Here is a 21,253-nt window from a genome sequence, read left to right on the forward strand (position 1 = left end):
GGCTGAAAGGGAGTCATCGGGTTTGGGGACAGGAAGGTCATTGGAGACCCACTTTTATCACTTATAGGGAAAGCAGGCTGGCCCCTTCTTCCCCTGAATGGAGTTTTAGTGTGAAGGCAGCCTCACATTTCACTCTGCGGTGTCCTGCAGCAGCCCTACCTTTTGGCCATGTTCTGTAGAGAATTCCTTCCCGGCACAGATGGTCAGCTTTTTATTAGGATATTGGCAGCATGAGGGTCTAAGCTTTGACTTCCTGGCCAAACTCCTGGGCCAAGCACTGCCCTACCCATCCCAGTTGACTCAGAACTCGCAGACCACGAGACGCTTTTCTCCACAAGCCCTATCATTCCACTTGCCATTGGTGAAGATCTCCACACAGTCCTCTGACCCGCCGTCATCGTTGGGCTCCCCTGGGGCCCAGTTGGAATAGACCAGGGACTCTCCTGTGGGGTAGGTGAACTTGCCCTCCGTCTTGGAGTCAGTCATGCTCAGGAAAGCAGCCTCATTCTGAGCTATGACCAGCTGTTGCAAGGCGGCATTCTCAGCGGCAGAGCGTGGAGAGGCCAACTGCCCACCAGCCTGTGTGCACACCAGCTGTGCCTCCGTAAACGGTTTGACAAAGCCTGCTGTCTTGAAAATCTTCTCCCCGACACTTTGGCCATTTGGGAAGAGCTCAACTAGGAGAAGAAGAGAGTCAGGTTGGGTTGTGATATCACCTGGCCAAAGCTCAAGGGCTCTGAGACCTCTGTGCTCCAACCTGAGCCTCTCAGACCTCCCAAACAGGCACCACATCAGGATGCCAGAGAGAATGCAAGACAGACTGTTCCCGAACAGTCTCCGTCCCATGACCTACCCTGTGAGGTGACACCATGATTCGCCACTTACAGATGAGAGCACTGGAGATGAGAGAAGCTAAGAGGCCCAAAGTCACACAAGCAGCAAACACGCAGTTAGGGATTCAACCTCACTCAGTCTGACATCAAAGCTCAGACATGCTCTTTCTATTTCAGCACATGCTATATATGAGAATCAATTTCTCAATTACTGTGTAGAATTGAACAGCTTTTCCCAAGTTGATCACGGTGTAGACCAGGCCAGTTTCTGAGAGTACAGAAAACACCTGCAACGAGCCCACTGTCACCCTGTACAACAGTAGGGGATGTGGGGTTGTCGGAGAGAGTCTGTGCTGTGCGATAGGGTGAGGAAAGGAGAGAGACAGGAAGAGGAGAGGACATCTGAAAGCTGCCAGATGCTAATCTCTGCTCTGGGTCTGGCCTCATGTCGGCCTCTTAGTATGCACGTGGGCAATGCCCCAGTCAGTCAGCCTGCCTGGGAGGTGCTGAGGGAGTGGAGGAGGGCATCTGAAGGGCATGTGTGAGTGAGGCACAGGGGAATGGTGTTAGTGCTGGAGTCAGCCCTGGGTGGGAACTGGAAGACCGGGCATTCAGATCCACCCTGGCAACGGCTGTTGCGTGGGCAAGAGAAAGTCACTTTCCTTTTCAGGTTTCCATTTCCTCGTCTCTAAAATGAGGGCTCACTTCACAAAAGCATTGCCTGTGTGACATGTCAAGTATCTCTTTTTGGTCTGTCCTTGTGGCTCCTGGGCCCATGCATGGAAATATTCTGCAAAGGACTGGAAGCTCCAGGGAAGGCTATGCCCCAGGCTTTGTTGGGCTGCTCAGAATGCAGGCTGCACCCTGACTCATTGTCCTTAAGATTCTCCATGGGCTCAGGGTGGCACCCAAAGCAGCCCTGAACAAAGTCAGCATAAGAGTTCATGTACCATTACTAGGCTTATGTGCCATGCACATATGTGGGCATGCCTTTGAATACATGTGCATCTATCCAAAGGTACATGAGAGTATGTAAGGTTCATCTGGATGTGTGTGCATATTTGTATGTGCTTTATAGACAACATATGAGCTCACGTATGTAGATGAAGGTAGAGTGAGTGATGGTGTTTAAGTGCGCACACATGTGGCGGGTACATATGGATGTGTTCCTCTGTGTGTTTCTGTCACTGTGCCTCTGAGTGAATTAGAGCATATGTAGAAAGAGAGATATACCAAATGCTTGAAACTCTCATCTCAGAGCTTGGGTACTTAGAAGCCAAACCTATGTTGCACCCAGTCAGCCCTTCATGCTCTACTACTTCAGAAAACTTTTATCTTTTATTTTTTGGCTCAATGAGATTCGCCTGAACTCAAAGCTGATGTCAGGAAGGGCAGAGGAGAGGAGGGACTGTTGGGCACTGATGTGGAGATTCAAAAAGGCACCAGGCCCTCAGGTGTGTGCCCCTGGAGGCCTCTGACTCTTCAGGATTCCAGGGTCAGGGCAAACACTCTGCTATAAAACACCTCCAGAGCTGCAGGCAGAGCCCAGCAGTGGCTGGAGCCCAGAAGCAGCCCACCCGCTGTTTGAACCAGGAGCATGTCTAAGGTGAGATAACTGATGGCCACATAACAAGGTCAGGTCTCCACCTGCCTTGGACCCCCGGAGCAGAATGCCAGTCCTAGCTCCCAGAACAGTATCTGGTTTCTGTGCTGCCTCGGGATATGCAGCAGCATCACTGGGCACTCCCATACCTGGCCCCTCTGAGGTAAGAAATGCAACCAGTCTTGGGTAGCCCCTTGTCTATCAGAGGCACCAGCACAGGGTAGGCTGGAGAGAGGCTCTAGTGAATTGCACTGGACTCAGGACAACAGTTTGTCTCAGGGCACAGGTGGCATTGAGGTTGGTGGGTGGTTCAGGAGCCTGATGGCCTTGACTATGCTACTGCCGGCCTGGTGAGCTGGTGATAGGGGCCACATCCTCCTCCTTTGCCCCCTTGGGTCTACTTCCAGCTCCAGGAGCAGGTGGCTGCCTTGTTCTAGCCCCATCCCAGCCTGAGCCCTACTCCCTGCCACAGTCCCAGGTACAGCCCTGCACAGGTCCCAGCTCATTCCCATCCTAGACCGAGGACAGGCACTGCCTCAGGCCCAGCTAAAGGTCTAGCCCCAGCCCAAGTCCAAACCAAGGTCGAGATCTAGCGTGGGGCCCAATGCCAGTGCTGGGCCCAGGTTCAGATCCAGGAACTCACCTTTCTTATACTGAGAGAAAGCAGCCTGGAGGTGCTGTACTTGTTTCTGTAAGGCCTCAACCTGCTGCCTCAGAGAAGCGACATCTGGAGGGGAGAAAATGGCCAAGTAAAGACTTGTCCAGAGAGCGAAGGTAGAGCTCAGAGTCTGGGCTCCAAGGGAAGGGTGTCTAGTTGTGGGCACATATTGTGGGACTGACCCACAGCAAGCCCACATCTGCTGACACAGCTGGCCCCTGCTATGCAAGGATGTCTTATGGTTCGGCTATGGACAAATTGTTCCCTGTACTTCACTAACACTGAACCAGATGGCATTATGACTTTAAAGTCTTGGAATATAATGGCATCTCCATTGGTTGGGGTGGGGAGTGGGTGCTGGGCAGGAATACACACTCATGTGTTTCCTATTCACCAGATTTTTAATGCCCAAAGCTGTCCCATGAATAGGGAAGGCAGCTGTAGTTTTCCCGATAGTCAGATGGAGAAGCTGTCCAGGTTGCTTTCCCATGAGTACTAAGCGGCTAAGACCAGAGCCCAGTGCTCCTGCCTTCCAGCCTGTCCACCTTTCCTGAGTTCCACCCACCAGGTGCCATTGATGTGGCACACATCCCAGAACCCCTCCTCTGGGATGGGGAGGGCTTCCTCTCTGCACACCCATGTCCCAGCGGGGCTTCCCTGAGCCGGGAGCTGCTACCTTACCTGGAAGCCCACTTTCTCCCTTTGCTCCTTTGTCTCCAGGAACGCCTTTGTCCCCCTTCAATCCTGGGGGTCCCCTGGCACCTGGACTTCCCTGAGGACCCATGACTCCAGCAGACCCTGGGGTGAAAGAAGAACTGGGTGAGCTATGTACCCACTTTTTTTTTTTTTTTTTTTAGCATTTTTACCTTCCCGTACATGGATTAACTATCTTTATTGCCCAGAAATAGATAGGCGGTCCCCAATACCCAGCCATGCAGCTCTCTGTACACTGACTGTCCCTGTCACCCAGCAATCAGCCCTGCTGTGTAAAAGTGCCCCGCCACCCAACGACTAATCTTTCCTGAACACACTTCTCCATTGCTGAGGACCCCAATCTCCCTAGATAGGAACCATCCCCAGAGCCCCTTCATGCACCCTTCTTGGATACAGATTCTCCCCGTGGTCCAGCAATGCCACCTTTGCCTTTACGGGTGGTTGGGGGTTGGGGGGTAGGCATTGACAGCTCCAAGCAGGCACAGGAGAACTGGACCCAGCTCAGCCCAGCTCTTTCCACTGCTCACCTGCTGCCCCTGCGTTTCCAGGGGCTCCACGCTCACCAGGGACACCACGATCTCCCTTAGGGCCTGCGGGCCCTCTTGCCCCTGCCGAGCCCTGCATGCCGGGGGCACCTACTTCTCCTGAGGAAGGAACACACAGGAACAAACACAGCTAAGAGTACGTTCAGCAGGTGTGGTTTTCTTAGCAATGAAGCTTTTTGCCCACAACTTTAGGGTCAGAGAGAAAAGTGGGGAGACTCTCCTTGCTTTCTGGGGCTCCTCTGTGGAGGGTGAGAGGAAAATATTGTAATTGTGGGGATTGGGAGGGTGCATGGCAAGGCCTTTGGAGCATCGAGGGTCTGGGCTCTCCCTGGCACTCTGAGCACACCTCAGGTCACATCATGGACCTTTGGCCTTCCTCCTTTCCCGTCTTAGATCGGCCACAGACCAGCCACCTACCTTTGGGCCCAGCTTCTCCTTTTGGGCCTGGCTTGCCCTGAGGTCCTATGTTCCCCTGCTTCCCCAGGGGACCTTCTCTTCCAGCTGGACCAGGCACACCGGGAGGTCCTGGAGGTCCTGAGGAAAAGCACCAGCCTGGTCAGTAATAATGAAGCCTCTTGGCAGGAGGAGTGTAGTAAGGTGAGGGTAATAACAGAGGTCAGGGAGGCAGCATTGTTGTCCTCCCAAGAGCAGGCCCTATCTGTCCTGAAATGACCCAGTGCCTTCTTCCTGGGATGGGCTCTATGCGTGCCCACTGGCATATCCTTGCAGCTGCACCACCACCTGGAAACACCAGAAGTCAACACCCAGTTGCTCACCACTTGGCCCAGCATCTCCCTTTGGTCCAGGTTCTCCAATGGAGCCATTGTCCCCTTTGGGCCCAACTGGGCCAGCTTCTCCAGGCGTCCCTGCTTTCCCTGCAGCTCCTGGCAAACCTGTAGCAGCAGAAGAAATGGACAAAGACCTGGCCCTAGACCCAGAAAGGGCCAGCTGCCTGCGGGATCAGCCCCCAGCATTCCTTCAGGATTCTGCAGAGCGTGAGACTTCCACTGTCACACACCCGGGTCCAGTGGTGATCCAGGAAATGGGTATCAACATCCCCATTTTATAGATGAGGAAGAAGCCTTCCAGAGTTGGAGGTGGATTAAAGCCAAGACCTATCTGACCTTCTATGCTGTGCTCCTTCCCCTGCCCCAAGGCAATTGTATTGATGGCAGGCAATCTGTCAGCTCTTACCTGTGATCATGGACTTCTTGCATTCCCCTTATATATATATATGTATTTTTTTTTTATATATACCAGGGAAACCTACCAAAAATGGCACCAGACAGGTGGTGCTAACATGTTCATTCAGTTATTGGTCCATTTGCTCATTTATTTGTTCACTAAGAGCCATCTATGCAGTACCTACTTTATACCTGGCACTAGGCCACATGTAAATCTGAGCTTAGCCTCAGGTCCTGCTCAGCAGGGGGTTCATAATACACTGTGAGACAAGCCAGAGGAAAGACAATGCATGAAGTGTCCCTTGTCTCATCCCAGCGTCCCCACCCCAGCACTCACACACTCAGAGCTGTCTTCCTCAAAGAGAAAGTGGGATTTTAAGGGCAAGGAGAATTGAGGGAGATTTACAGAGAGGAAGTGACATTTCAGAGTTGGAAGTCATGCTCCCATGGCAGAGGAGGCCAGGGCTCCGTGGTGAGCAAGCATATGGTTGTGGGTGAATTTGCTGGGTGGGTGGAAGAGTATGTGCTGGCGTATCCCAGCAGCATCACCACCTGGAAACATCCGAATTCCACGCCCAGTGGAATTCCATGCCCTGGGTCCGTCCGTTGGTTACAATCCTTATTAGGGATGAAATGGAAGCACAGAGGGTTATAGGATGGGCCCCAACCCCGACACCCAACAGCACATTGTGCTCAAGGCAGGATGTCCTGACCCCAGGTGGAGCCTCGCTTGGGCTTCACCCTGGCCAAGCTGGCAGCAGGAAGATGGACCAAGAGAAAAACACCACTCTCCAGAAGGAGGCATTAGAGCCCACTTGTTCTTGGTACACAAACTATGGAGGCCATGAGAGCACTGGGATGGAGGAGGGACACCTCCCCAAATGCTTTCCCGTGCCTTTTAAAACACTCACTGTGTATCTTAGTGTCCCCAGAGACCTAGCCCTGCACCCGAGTGCCACCTGAATGGAGCTTTATGGCCCAGCCTTTTGGCTGTTTTGACTCCTAAAATTCCTCCTCCCCTTCCATCTTCCATTCACTCATTCCATAAATATCTCTGGAGCCTCTAATACATGCCAGGCACTGTCCTAAATACTGGGGATAAACAGTCCTTATCTGGGGAGCTTCAACTCTATCTCAAAGAGACAGATAATAAAACATTTAAAATGTACAGCATATGGTATGTTAGATATAATGCCACAGGGAAAAGTAAAGCATAGGGTGTGTTGGGGTAGGGTCTGTTTTTGGTAGGGTGGTCGGGGAACACCTCACTGCGAGGGTGATCGGGGAGTAAAGCCCTGAAGGAGGTGAAGTGTGAGCCGCAGGGACAGCTATGAGAAGAGCAAATGGCAAGCACCCAAGGAGGGAGGAGGCTGAGCATGGCCAGGGGCCAGAAAGGAGCTATGTAGTTGGAGCTGAGTAGGGGTGGGGGCACCAAAGTCAGAGGAGCAGCAGGGGTACAGGGTGGTCCTGCCGGGACTCATGGGCTGCTGTAAGGTGTGTGATTTGTCCAGGGGAGATGAGCATCCCTGGAGGGACTCCCCCATGGAATATTGCTGAGCAGGAATGCTGGAGGTGCTGAGGAATAAGGAATTGTTCCCCCCGAAGGTAGGATCTGGGTCATATTTGCCCTCCATGATATGTCGGGGGTGTTATCAGAGTGACTCAAGCTCCACCCTCCACCTCTGCTCAAAGATCTCTTCTTTCAAGTCCCAATTTTCCTCGTAGTAGGTTCTGGGGACCACATGCTTCCAACTCTGCAGGGGTGTTGGTCACGAGCACAGACTTTGGCCCCACACAGACTTATTCTGGGTGGATTCTGGGAATCCTGAGGGTTCTGAGGGAACCCAGCCCTCAGACCTATAACAGCGGAGTGACTGGAGAGACTGCAATTGAGGAACAAGAGTGGAGCCTCATCCTGCAGCCCCACTGTACACTGTCCTCTGTCCAAGTACTGACCCAAAGCCAGGCCTACAATGTGCATGGGTTGAGGCACGTATGTGGGGAAGGGAGGCCTTGACCATGCTTCAGGCGGCAAGCTCCCAGGGACATTGTGGGAAGGATCCCTGAGATTCAAATCCAGGGCCCCACTAGAAGCCAGACTGAGTTGGGAGTCTCTGAGAAAGAGCTGCCAAGGAGCCACTTTCTGTCTGTAAGGGACAGGCAGATGCTCACTTGCCCTTTACCCCACAAAGCCTGGGGATTCTTTCCAGAAAGTTAAAGACTGTATGTGATCCCTTTGAAGCCCTGCCCAGTGTCACAGAGGTCCCTTGGTTCATGCTGCTGGCTCATAGAATTCTCCTTTCTTGCCAGTAAGACCCAGATCCTTCCCTACAAGCAGGGAGCAGTATTTCCAGGGACAATTCCCTTACTTATCAGTACTTCTGCTAAGCTCAAGATAATTCACCTATTTGGTACCGCAGGAAATGCAACTTTATCCTAAAGACTCAATAAAAAATAAAGCCTTTGGCTCAATTATTCATCACTGGGTAGTAGATATCACTCCCATTACCAGATAAAAAAGCAGACTCAGTGACACTGAGGGGCTCGCCCAGGTGTGAAGATGGAGCCAGCAGTAAAGTCCAGGCCAGCCTGATGCAGAGCTTTTGTCCTTTCCACCTCTAGAATGGTTGTTACTTAGCCTCTTTGCATCATCATTTTCTTACCTGTCAAAGGAGATTAATATGTCCCCTGTAAGACTCTTGGGAGGATTAAATGAACTACTCAAGTGAATGCCCAAGCATGGGGGTGGACAAAGAAATGTGAGTTCCTTTTCTCTCCCTGTAATGTATTAGAGCAAATCCTCTTGATTAGGCTTGAGAATGGAGCCATGGAGCCCCATTTTTTCCCACCCTTCATGCAGTGGTGTCTAGTTAAATATTTAAAATATTTGGCCGGGCACGGTGGCTCAAGCCTGTAATCCCAGCACTTTGGGAGGCCGAGACGGGCGGATCACGAGGTCAGGAGATCGAGACCATCCTGGCTAACATGGTGAAACCCCGTCTCCACTAAAAAATACAAAAAACTAGCCGGGCGAGGTGGCGGGCACCTGTAGTCCCAGCTACTCGGGAGGCTGAGGCAGGAGAATGGCGTAAACCCGGGAGGCGGAGCTTGCAGTGAGCTGAGAACCGGCCACTGCACTCCAGCCCGGGTGACAGAGTGAGACTCCTTCTCAAAATAAATAAATAAATAAATAAAAATAAAATAAAATAAAATATTTAATGCCCTGCACAGGCATCATTTAATTGGAATGAACAACTGCTAACTGCTGGGACAGGGCTCTAGAAGGCCCCAAATATCAGTAATTTACCACTGTTTGCTTGCTCTTGGGATGGGAAGGATCCGGGGATCCTAGAGGAGGAGCTAGGGCAGTTGGGTACTGGAGGAGGCACACAGGGGCTCAGCACAGCCACTTGCTTGCCAGCTGGTGGAGCAGTGTGGAACTCGCCTTCTTGTGAGGAAGAAACACATCTCCAAACTTGCATAAGAAAGTACCCAGAGTTGCTGGGCTGGTTACAACTCCAATGACCATTCCTCCCCAGCAGGATAAGCCCAGGGCCCCACACTACCTGGGTCCCCCTTCTCGCCCCGAGGGCCCTCTCTCCCATCCCGTCCATCACGACCAGGCAGGCCACTCTCCACTGAGCTACACATGACCAGAGTGCAAGCACTGGGCGCTGTTCTTTGGGAGTAGGTCTTCATGTCTGCTTCCAGGTAGCCCAGGGACTGTGTGAGCAGGACCAGTGCAGAGAGGAGGAAGAGAAGCATGGCCTGGAGAGGTGAACAGAAAGAGAAACGACATGCTTATGCTTGGTGGACATGGTTTAGGGCTTGGCTCAGCTTCAAGAGGTGACGAGAAGCCCTCATTCCCACCTTCTCTCCTCTGCTATGGGGCCTAGAGCAGCAGGAATCCAAAAGCAGTTTAAGGACAAGGTGGGCACGTGGTCTGGGTGGAGGGCAAGAGTTACCCAGCTGGAAATCTGACATAGGTTGACAGCAGCATCCCCCATTCCCAGGTGCTCATGTCTTCCCTTCTTGTGCCTTCCCTTGGGCACTAAGTTTGGCACAGTGGCTAGGATGTAGCATTCCTCACTGGGGCCACCTGTCACATCAAGAAGGGTTCATTGAGTGCCTCTGGGCAGGACCTCCCACCACTCCCTAGACCTGTCTGTACCACTGAGGCAATCGGCTTAGCTCAGACAAGGCAAGCCTGTTTCTTCTCTCTTGCTGCCTTGCATGGACTAGCACTGTCATTGACAGTGCTGGTATGAAAATGAGCCAGAGTTCTGAGTGCTTAGTGATGTCCTTCCTGAGCACAGGCTGGGAGTGTGATGCACGTTTGCCTGGCTATTTGCCATTCCTCAAGCAGGTGCTGTCTCTAGAGAAAAGTCCCTGAGGGAACCCAGGTGAAAGTTTTCAGAGACACTAAACTAGCAGTGAAAGAAATCCTGAGACACCTAGAGTTCTTCCCAGACCTGAGAGGGTTTGGAAAATAAGTCTTATGTGGAGGCCGGGCATGGTGGTTCATACCTGTAATCCCAGGACTTTGGGAGGCCAAGGCAGACGGATCACTTGAAGTCAGGAGTTTGAGACCAGCCTGGCCAACATGGCAATACCCCATCTCTACCAAAAATATAAAAAATTATCTGGATGTGGTGGTGTGTGCTGTAATCCCAGGTACTCAGGGTGCTGAGGCAGGACAATCACTTGAACCTGGGTGGTGGAGGTTGCAGTGAGCCGAGATCATGCCACTGCACTCCAGCCTGGGCAGGAGAGTGAGACTCCATCTCAAAAAAAAAAAAAAAAAAAAGAAGTCTTATATGGAAAGAGGACATGCTGGATAGGCTCAGTCAGGCTGAGTCAGGCTGCAGGTAAGCAAGAGCAGCTATCCAACAGGGCACTCATTTATTATCTAAGATAGTCAGGAATTGAGATCAGGATAAAAGCAGGACCTGGGACATTCCCTGTTTTGCATATCTTTTCTCTCAGTGAGAACCCATAAAGTTATGAGAGTGAAAAGAGCTGATCAGATTTGCAGAGGCTGGGAACAAAGCCAGAGGGACTTGTGCAAAGAAAGGGGTCACCAGGCCAACTGGGGTGGTGGCAAGTGGGGGGCTTCCTGCCCAGAGGAGTGCTTTCTTCTCTGACTGCTGGTGATTCTGGCTGTGGATGACCCCTATTTCTCACTAGCCTCTTTCAATTTTGAATTCACCACTTCCTCGGGTATCCTGGTAGTCTCTAGAAACACCTGGGTGAGTTCACTGCCAGCAGCAGCTACCTGGTTGCACCTGTTCTGGCAGAGACTCAATCACAAGTACCAAGGGCCAGACCCAGGCCAGAGCAAGGGCAGTGTCCTGTGCCTTGCAGCTGCCTCAACCCTGGGGCCTTATGTCTGATTCTGGGGAAGAATGAAAGGCAATAGGCATTCTGCCTACAGGCTCAAGATAGCACAGAAGGCACCAGCAGCCACTGTGGCTTGAAGGACCCTTGGAGAGGGCAGACCCGGGTTTTCAGACCCAAGATTCAGATGAGGCATCTTAGATGAGGCATCTTAGCTGGGGCAGCAGATGGAGTAGGCAGAGTCGTGGTCCCCCTCAACCCCTGCAGTGCCCAGTTTATCCTAAGCTTTCAGAGTACTATTTCATTGAAAAGGGTGTCTCCTCTGAACATGGATTGGAAAATCAGAGACCTACTCCAGTAAGTATATTTTTTAAAGTAAAGACCTGAAGCTATGAGAAAAACATGTTTGCCCTGCTTTTCCACAGGCAGTTGGCACCAAGATGGGTTTAGAACCCAGGCCTGTAGGCCCCTGGGTTTGTCTCTCTTCCACTGTCCTTTCTGAAGAAATCAGGACAGAAAAGAGCCTAGAGAGAAATTAGAATTGCATTTTTCCACCCAAAGCTTCCACACTGTGGCATCCCAGGTCTAGATGGTATCATACCCACTCTTCTACCCTGTGCTCCCCAGCTCAGAAAGCAAATCCTCCCCTGGGCTGAGGCCACTGAATAAGGTACAGAAGAGCACCATAAGACCTCCTGTGCCCCCACCTCCCACACCCATGCCTCCTAGACCAGAACAGCTACACGGACCCTCCACACCAATAGGTCGAACTGCCCAGATTGGCAGGGGGATATTTGCAGGATGTGGAGAAAATAAAAAGGCAAGAACAGAGACACTTACAGGTTTCTTTTTCTTAGGCCCCAGGAGCTCCAAGCAAACTAGGCTTTGCTTGGCAGGCACTCACTATTTATGCCTGCCCTGAGCTGCCCAGCCCCAAAAACTCCCTTCAAGAAGTGGGGCAATTTTCTTCTCTATTGACTCACTCACTCTTATCCCCACCTGTGTTCTGGAAACTTGCCACTGATATTCACAACACTATGCACATCCATCACTATAGTTTGCAGAGCACTATCAGCCTTGATCTCATCTGCACCTTTCTCACTGCAGCTCTGTGAGTTAAGTGGCATCATTAGTATCTGTATTTTATAGATGTCTAGAAATCAGGAATCCAGAAACCAGCAAGTTGCACAATGACCTACAGTGATTGCAAAAGGAACTCACGACTGCAGATCTTAAGAGTCAAGACCCACTGTGTCCACTTCTCCGCTTCCTTTATCTCAACAGCACTGCTCAGATATTGGGAAAGAACTGAGAGCTGCTTGGAATACCTGGGCAGGGGTGGGGCAGGTAGAGTGGCTGCAGAGGCAGCAGCATGTAGTGGCAGCAGCTAGGGAGCTGCCACCTGGAAAGACTTGCTGTCTTGCATGCTGCTCTAGGCCTCAGAGAGCCCCTGCCTCACTTGTCTTTTATGGGATGGATTTCCCTTAGCAGACCTCTGCCTTGCCTTGTTCAGGCTTGTTCTCGCTGTCCTCTTAGCTAGTATTTGTCTTATGCACTGCTCTCGTGACTAGTTAGGACCCCTGAGCTGATGCTACTCTTATCCAATCTTCTAGTCTATATCTATTTCTTTTTTTTTGAGATAGTCTCACTCTGTCACCCAGACTACAGTGCCATAATGCATTTATAGCTCACTGCAGCCTCAAATTCCTGGGCTCAAGTGATTGTCCTGCCTCAGCCTCCTAAGTAGCTAGGACTACAGGTGAGCATGATCACACCTGGCTAATTTTTCTTTTTAATTTTTTACAGAGATGGGGTCTCGCTATGTTGCCCACGCTGGTCTCAAACTCCTGGTCTCAAGCAATTCTCCTGCCTCAGCTTACTGAAGTTCTGAGATTACAAGTGTAAGCCGTCACACCCATCTCCAATCTGTGTCTTTTAAGTGGAACATTTACTCCATTTATGATCAAGGTTAATATTGATATGTGATGTTTTGTTCCTGTCATGATAATGGTTACCCAGTTGCTTTTTAGTCTCAATTGTGTAATTGCTTTATATAATCTATGAGTTTTTCACTTTAATGTGCTTTTTTGATGAGGAGTATTATCCATTCATTTCCATGTTTAGAACTTTAAGCATTTCTTGTAGTGCTGGTGTAGTGGTGACAAATTCCCTTTGCATTTGTTTGTATGGGAAAAACTTTATTTCTCCTTCATTTATGCAGCTTAGTTTAGCAGGATACAAAATTCTTGGCTGGAAGGATTTTTGTTTAAGAAGATTAAACATAAGACCTCAATCTCTTCTGGCTTGCAAGGTTTCTGCTAAGAAGTCCATTGTTAGTCTGTTGGGTTTTCCTTTATAGATTAGACATTTCTCTGGTGCTGCTTTTAGGATGTTTTCCTTCACATTGACTTTGGATAGTCTGATGACAATATGCCTTTATCAGGTTTCTCTTGTAGAGCATCTTCCAGATATTCTCTGAGTGTCTTCTATCTGGATGTCTAATTCGTTAGCAAGACCAGGGAAGTTTTCCTGAATTATTCCCTCAAATAGATTTTCCAGGCTTTTAGTTTTTTTTCTTCTCCCTCAGGAATGTCTATATATTGTATGTTCGGTAACTTTATATAATTCTATATTTTTCAAAGTATTTGTTCATTTAAAAAATTTTTTTTTTTAATTTCTGTCTGACTTGGTTAATTCAAATGACTGGCCTTCAGGTTCTGAAATTATTTCTTCTGCTTTGTCTAGTCTTTTGTTAAAGGTTTCAACTATATTTTATAGTTCCTTCAATAAATTTTTATTTCTAGAAATTCTATTTTGTTTTTTAATATCTGTCTCTTTAGTAAATTTTTCATTCATATCTTGAATTATTTTTCTGATTTCCTTATGTTAGTTTTCAACTTTCTCTTGTATCTCCTTGAGCTGCCTTACAATTCATAGTTTAATTTTTTTATTTGTTATTTCAAAATTTTTATGCTGGTTAGAATCCATTGCTAGGGAGCTGGTGTGATCCTTTAGGAATGTCAAAATACTGGTTTTTCATACTTCCAGAGTGCTTATGCTGATTTCTTCTCATCTAGAGAAGTTGTTACTTCTTACTTTTGAACTTACTCTCATTTGAATGGGATTTTCCCCTCTTTGAAGGTGTGACTGTATGTTGTGTATGATCATTTGGCTTCAATTTTGGGTGCCTTCCGTGGGTCACAGCTCTGTATGAGTTCCTTGGATATAGATAGCTTTTGTGTGGTGGCTTTATTATGCTGTATAGATAGCTTTCGTGTGGCGGCTTTATTATGCTGATTGTAGTAGCAATGTATTGGGCATATGAGCAGGAATACTACCTTCTGAGGGTCTGGTAATGTGGAAGTCTCTGGAAGTTTATCTCATTCCCTAGCACTATGCCCTCTGTCAGCCTGTTTTTTATTTGGTTGTGCAATTCAATCTGCATCCCAATAAAAGCTGGCTGTGGCAGAAGCTGAGGGGTACTTGGTCTTTGTTTTCTGGGAGGGGATCTCCCAGAAATCCCTGTTGTCACAGGCAGTTGGCTGGACTGTGGATGGCCTGATTCCCTGAAGGGAACACAAAGCTTTGGAGGGGGACACAAAACTGAGTAGAACTAAATGACGAAGCTCCCCCTGGGAAACCCCAGTTATGAGCAGAATCACCTGCCCTGATGGGGATGGAAAGGGGAGCTCATGGTGAAATGTACTGATGTCTCCACCACAGTGGTAAGGAGTTACCAGCTCCACACCCTGGGCAGGCAGGAAAGCAATCCACTTTCTTATCACACCCTTGTCCCAGAGCTTGTGACCTTCAGTTCAGATAGATATTGTCCTTCATCTCCAGTCTGCAATGCAATGGAGGTCTGCAGAAAACACCCATCCTGGGGCTACCACCAAAATGGCCTTGGGATAGAACCTCTTCCCTCAGCAGCTCTGATACTCATCTGCATTCTGCTATGGGAATGCTACTGCTCCATATGGGGAGGAGGATAAACTCTGCCCTTCGTGCAAGACTTGGCCAGCAGGCACCCCATCAATGGGAGTGCAGCTGCCCCCAGTAGCCCTGAAAAGCCATCCCCAGGTGCACTTGTGCCAACTCCCAGTAGGGACAGCCAAGGGTCTATCTGGAGCAGTGAGTGAGGAGGTAGGAGAAGACTCCCTTTCCATGTTTATTCCCAGGCACCAGTGTCACCTGCCTACTGGTGCAGAACCACACTCCTCCCCTTCCGACACCAGCACCATGCCTGTGTCTCTGCTGGGAGGGGCATGGCCAGCCTCTTTTCACAAGTGGGGAGCTCTCAGGCAGAGGAAAGCAAATTAACTGAGTTCTTTTATTCAAAGGGGTACATTGACACACACACTCTCCCTTCTCCTAAGGGCTAGACTTCCAGGAATCCCATAGCTCCCCAGGGTCCCACCTATCCCTTGTGGTTGCTGCAGTCTACGTGGGTTCTGGGGAATGTTTTTGGAGGATCTAGTGATGCAGAAACACAAGGGCTGAGATTCCCTGGAAAGAATAGAGACCCATAATGGGTGCATAACCAGTATGGCACCTGCCACTTCAACTCAGGTTTTGTGGGAGAGCGAGTGAGCCTGCATGAGCTGGCCACCCAATGCTCTGCCCTCAGGAAGTTCCCAAATTGCCACTGACAGCAGTGCCTGGGCTCACAGGTGCAGAGGCATTCTCCAACAAGTTCAGCCATCCATAGTCTGCCACAGGAGTGAGGGGGGCAACTCCCCCACCTACCCTCTCCCTGGGACTCTATGTTCCTTGGCAGTCAATCTCTGCAAAACTCTTGCTGTCTTCTTTTTCTGCACCACAGCTTTTTCCTGTGGGTTCTCCAGTAGGTCAAGTCACTCCTTCCTCAGTATTCTACTCAGACCATGATTGTTCAACTGCAATTTTGGTTCTTTGTTCTGAGGAGAACTGGTGTCCAATGTCTCTAGACAGCTGTCTTGGGGAAAGGAAAACTCTACTTGTCTTTATAATTACTTTGACCAGTGAAACTTATACTTTTGTATACATTTGTGTTTCTGTTTAACCTCTTTTTATTTCAACTTCAAGAACTTCCCTTAGCACTTCTTGCAAGGTGGACCTAGTGGTGACAAACTCCCTCAGTGTGTGTTTATCTGGGATAGTTTTTATCTCTCCTTCACTAATAAAAGACACTTTGCTAGGTATAGAATTATTGATTGACAGGTGGGTTTTTTTTCTTTCAGTACTTTGAATGTATCATTTCATTCTCTCCTGGTCTGCAGGGTTTCCACTGAGAAATCTTGTGATAGTCTTTTGGAGGTTCCCTTTTATGTGACAAGTCAGTTTTCTCCTGATGCTTTCAATTTATTTTCTTTGTATTTGACTTTGGACAAACTAATTATAAAGTGTTCAGTATAGACCTCTTTGGGTTTGTCCTATTTGGGAAATTTGGGCTTCATGAATCTAGATATCTATTTCCTTCCCTAAATTGGGAAGTTTAAAGTTACTATTTCTTTAAATTTAAATTCTTTAAATTACTTTAAATTCTAATCCCTTTTCTCTCTCTTCTACTTCTGTGACACCCATAATACATAGAAAAGTTTGCTTCATGGTGTCCCATAAGTCCCATAGACTTTCTTTACTCTTTTTAATTCTTTTTCTCTTTTTGTTCCTCTGACTGGATAATTTCAAATGACCTGTCTATGCATTTGCTAATTCTTTCTTCCACTTGATTGAATCTGCTGTTGAAGTGCTCTATTCAATTTTCAACTCAGCATTGTGGTCTTCAGTTCCAGGATTTTTTTGTGTTTCTTTTAATAGTTTTTATTTCTTTGTTAAACTTCTAATTTTGTTTATGTATGGTTTTCCTGTTATTTTTTCATCGCCTTTCTGTGTTCTCTTGTATCTCGTTGAGCTTCTTTAAGATGATTATCTGAAATTATCTGTCAAGTGGTTTGTGGATCTTCATCTCTTTTGGTTTGGTTACTGGAATTTTGTTAGATTTATTTCATGGTGTCATGTTTGCCTGATTCTTTATGATCCTTGTATGCTTGCATTGGTGAGTCTGCATTTGTAGAAGCAGCCAGATCAGAGATTCTGGGTGGGTTGGCTGATAGGGTCAGCAGACAACCAGCTCTTGGTGACCACAGTTGGGCCTATTGCTGAAATTTGTGAGTAGGTTTGCTACTGTGATCCATGTGTGTGCTTGCTGCAGGTGTCCACACATGGGAGGACCTGCTGCTGGGGTCCTTATTTGAGCAGGCCTATTGCCATGGTCTGCAGATGGGGTCTGCCTGCTGTCAGTATCTGCAGGTATATTTGGCTAATGGTTGTGGGGTGGGAGGGGGGGTGCTGCAGTAGGGGTCTGCAGGTAGGCAGGTTGCCTTGGAGTTTGTTGGTGGAGAGGATCACCACCAGGTCTGCTAGTGTGCATGGTCACTGCTGGTTTGAAGGAGGTGGAGCTGCTTTGAGTTCTGTTGATTAGCCTTCTATTGGGGCCTTGGATGGACAGGCCTGTTACTAAGAGCATAGGGTTTCCTTCTCAATGAGGCTTTTTGCAGTCTTAGGTCCCCCAAGTGTTGGGAGAAAAGCTGAGTGTTGGGATAGAAGCCGAGGCAGGGCTTGAAACAGGTACGGGGTGTTGGACAAACGGAGGCAAGATGGCGCAGTTCTGGGTTCTTCACTGTCAACTTTCCCGCAAACCGGGGAAGACACAGGTCGACTGTGCAGGCGCAACGCAACCTCCACGAGAGAAAGAGAAACCAGAACCGCCTAGCCACGCCTACGCCCCGCCCCTGACCCGCCTATGTCCCGCCCACTGCCCGCCCACTCCTGGGCCCAGACATAAAAGCCGCTCCCCGGGCGCGCGGGGCGAACTTCCTCGGCCCCTCCTGTCTACGTGGGACCCGGGAACCTCGTCGAGAACGCCGGAGCGAGCTTCCTTGGCCCCTCCTCCTGCGTGGGACCCAGGAACCTCGCCGAGACGCCGGAGCGAGCTTCCTTGGCCCCTGTCCTGTGCGGACCTGGGAACCTCCCGAGAGCGCTGGAGCGACTTCGTCGGCCTCCAGGCCAGGGTGAACCTCGCCCTCCCTCACATTGGTTTGTAAATAAAGGTTTTTTTTGCCTTGCCTACTTGCCTTTTCTCTGGCATTTGCTCTGGGGGTCGCATTAAAGCAATCAGCTGGTGCCGAAACCCGGGAGGAGACCCCTCCTCAGGGCCCCCAAGGTCCGAGGAGCCTCCTCCTTCCACGCCCCAGACGGACCAGGACCTGGACATCGCTTTCCCACCTCCAAGTCTCCTAGGGGTGAGTACCTTCTGCCTCCCTCTCATATCCCTTGGCCAGAAGTCCTGCGCAGGCCCAAGGTTTTTTCGGTCACCAGGTGACCCAGGGGAGTTCCCAAAGGCAGAGACGTCTGCCCAAAGGAACTCCATTCCGTTCTGTGGGAGACCCGTCCAGGACGGAGACGTCCGCCTGGAGGTAATCTCCATTCCGGCTCCAGGAGCCTCTCACCGGTCTCTGGTGGCTCCAAAGGACGCTTTGTAGCCAGGTAGAGTTCGGTTTCCGTTTCCGCCTATTGGCGAGAGGAAGGCAATGGGAAACCCCCAATCCAAAATACCTAGAGACTCCCCTTTAGGGTGTCTTCTAAAAAACCTCAAAACTTTGCAATTAGAACAAGATCTCAGGCGGAAGCGACTGGTGTTCCTCTCCACTGTGGCGTGGCCACAATAAATTAGACAATCAGTCTCAATGGCCGCCTGAGGGCACTCTAGACCGTAACATTTGAACCGACCTCAGTAGTTTTGTCAGCGCTTAGGCAAGTGGTCCGAAAATAATTATATACAAGGATTTTGGGCCTTGCGTTCTCGTCCGGACCTGTGTGGCCAGTGTTCCTTGGCTCAAGTCATGTTGGCTAAGGACGCAGGCCTAACAAAGTCCGAAAAAGAGGAGTCATCTTTCCTGTCTGAGTTGCCCGAAGACCTTACTTCCCCTCCCTCCCTTACACTCCCCCCCTATACCCCACCTCCTCTTTCGGCTCCACCTCCCCTCCCGCTCTGGCGGTTGTTCCACCTCCCTCCTCAGCCCCTCCCACCATTGTTGAGGCTACACTTCCCTCCGACCCTCGGCACTTCCGCCTGGTCATCTTAGCTCGCCTATCTCTGCCCATACCCGCTCTAAAGATTGCCTAACTGCCCCCGCTCCTACTCCCACCCTATCCAACCCCCCCCCGCAGCCGTGGTCTTAGCACCCTTGCGTGAGGTGGCCAGAGCAGAGGGCGTAGTTAGAGTTCATGTTCCCTTCTCACTAGCAGATCTTTCAAAGATTGAAAAACGCTTAGGAGATTTTTCTGCCAACCCCACAATTTATACCAAAGAATTTAGATACCTTTGCCAGGCCTACGATTTAACCTGGCATGATCTCCAGGTTATTCTTACCTCTACTCTAAACCCTGAGGAGCAAGAGCGCATCCTAGTGGCCGCCAGGCAGCATGCCAACCAATTACACTTAACAGACCCTGAGTTCCCACTAGGGGAACAAGCAGTCCCCTCTATAGACCCAGACTGGAACTATCAAGTAGGCCAGCCAGGCCGCCGAAGACGAGATATGATGACTCAATGTCTTCTGGCTGGTATGCAGGCGGCCTCAAATAAGGTAGTAAATTTCAATAAACTAAAAGAAATTATTCAAGGTCCAGATGAGAACCCAGCCACATTTTTAAACAGGCTAACTGAGGCTTTAATTCAATACACTCGGTTAGACCCAGCTTCCCCAGCCGGGGCCACTATTCTAGCATCATATTTTATTTCACAATCGGCCTCGGATATTCGGAAAAAACTCCAAAAGGCAGAGGATGGACCTCAAACTCCTATTCAAGACCTAGTCAAGTCGGCCTTCAAGGTCTATAATTCAAGGGAGGAAACGGCTGAGGCCCAACGACAGGCCCGCCTAAAGCAGAAGGTACAGCTCCAGACTCAAGCCTTAGTTGCTGCTTTGCAGCCTAGCCGTAACCCAAAACTGGAGAGCAAAATCCCCGGAGGCTCAAAGACAATAAAGGGGCTTGCTATAAATGCGGTAACCCAGGGCATTGGGCTAATAGATGTCCCCAGAGTCCCCAACCGTCTGAGCCAGTGCGACCGTGCTACAAGTGCGGAGGAGCTGGACACTGGGCTAAAAAATGTCCTAACCCTTGTCTGCCAACAGCTCCTTGTCCAGCATGCCATGAAGAAGGGCACTGGAAGTCTGACTGCCCCACCCTGAGAACGGGCATGGCGCCTCAACGTGATGTCCCTTCTCAGGACCCTGGGAGCTCCTTCCAGCTCTTACATCTGGATGACGACTGAAGGTGCTGGGACTCGGGGACCCCCATCACCCTCGCCGAGCCGCGGGTAACTCTCCTGGTAGCGGGTAAGAAAATTAATTTTTTAATCGACAGCAGGGCTACCTACTCTGTTTTGCCGTCTTTCGAAGGGCCTAGCCTTCCCTCCAATATTTCTGTTGTAGGAGTCAATGGCTCCCCGTCCAGCCCTCGAAAAACCCCCCCTTAATTGCTGCCTGGCCAACAACTATTTTGCACACTCGTTCCTCATTATCCCCTCATGCCCCACTCCCCTACTGGGCCGAGATGTTTTAAGTCAACTGAAAGCCTGTATCTCCATCCCTACTAGCGCCCCCCATCCTACCCGCCATCTGCTTCTAGTATTGACTAACTCAAATGACTCCAACAATCCTACTAACCCTTCCCCGATTTCCCATTCCTATCGACCCCCAAGTGTGGGACACCTCCACTCCTGTCGTGGCGGAACATCATCCACCAATACTTATAAAACTTAAGAAACCATCTCAGTTTCCAACCCGCCCACAGTTCTCTCTCTCTCCACAGCACTTACGAGGACTAAAACCAATCATTACTAGGTTACTCAGCCAAACATCCTCATCCCCATTCATTCTCCCTGTAACACCCCAATCCTACCTGTAAAGAAGGCAGATGGAACTTTTCGGTTAGTGCAGGATCTTCGTCTTATCAACGAAGCTGTTTGTCCCACCCATCCAGTAGTTCCCAACCCCTATACTCTTCTTTCTCTCATTCCACCTAATACAACACACTTTACTGTACTGGATCTAAAAGATGCATTTTTCACTATTCCCCTGCACCCAGATTGTCAGTTTCTTTTGCTTTTACATGGGAAGACCCAGACACCCATACCTCCACCCAACTGACATGGACAGTGCTTCCCCAAGGGTTCCGAGACAGCCCCCATTTCTTTGGGCAGGCCCTAGCAAAAGACTTAGCCTCCTGTCCTCTACCAATAGTAAAATTCTCCAATATGTAGATGACCTTTTACTCTGTAGTCCACGGGACAGGACTCTCTTTTAGACACTGCGATCCTCCTTAATCATCTAGGA

General features: G+C 49.7%; 2 protein-coding genes across 3 annotated transcripts in view; one reads left to right on the forward strand and one right to left on the reverse strand.

Moving 5' to 3' along the window:
• The window catches only part of PRXL2A (peroxiredoxin like 2A), a 339,130-nt gene that overhangs the window by 56,128 nt on the left and 261,749 nt on the right, over positions 1 to 21,253 (forward strand). The gene's annotated exons all lie outside the window — the stretch shown is intronic.
• SFTPD (surfactant protein D) lies at positions 188 to 11,852 on the reverse strand. Its single transcript, XM_033208934.1, has 8 exons — positions 11,715 to 11,852; positions 9,104 to 9,305; positions 5,130 to 5,246; positions 4,771 to 4,887; positions 4,336 to 4,452; positions 3,776 to 3,892; positions 3,080 to 3,163; positions 188 to 677 (listed from the first exon to the last, which is right to left on the reverse strand). Exons 2-8 carry the CDS (start codon positions 9,300 to 9,302, stop codon positions 301 to 303), a joined length of 1,128 nt encoding a protein of 375 aa, XP_033064825.1. The 5' UTR covers positions 9,303 to 9,305; positions 11,715 to 11,852; the 3' UTR covers positions 188 to 300.

The sequence above is a fragment of the Trachypithecus francoisi genome, unplaced genomic scaffold (genome assembly GCF_009764315.1).
Source record: "Trachypithecus francoisi isolate TF-2019V2 unplaced genomic scaffold, Tfra_2.0 Lachesis_group9, whole genome shotgun sequence".
NCBI lineage: Eukaryota > Metazoa > Chordata > Mammalia > Primates > Cercopithecidae > Trachypithecus > Trachypithecus francoisi.

Bases quoted from the DNA above. Each gene is read 5' to 3' on its own strand.
- SFTPD (XM_033208934.1), bottom strand. From the start codon at position 9,302: ATGCTTCTCTTCCTCCTCTCTGCACTGGTCCTGCTCACACAGTCCCTG. The intron at 5,247-9,103 runs GTAGTGTGGGGC...CTGCTGCTACAG, and splicing joins GGGCGAGAAGGGGGACCCAG to GTTTGCCAGGAGCTGCAGGG. The intron at 4,453-4,770 runs GTAGGTGGCTGG...TTCCTTCCTCAG, and splicing joins AGGAGAAGCTGGGCCCAAAG to GAGAAGTAGGTGCCCCCGGC.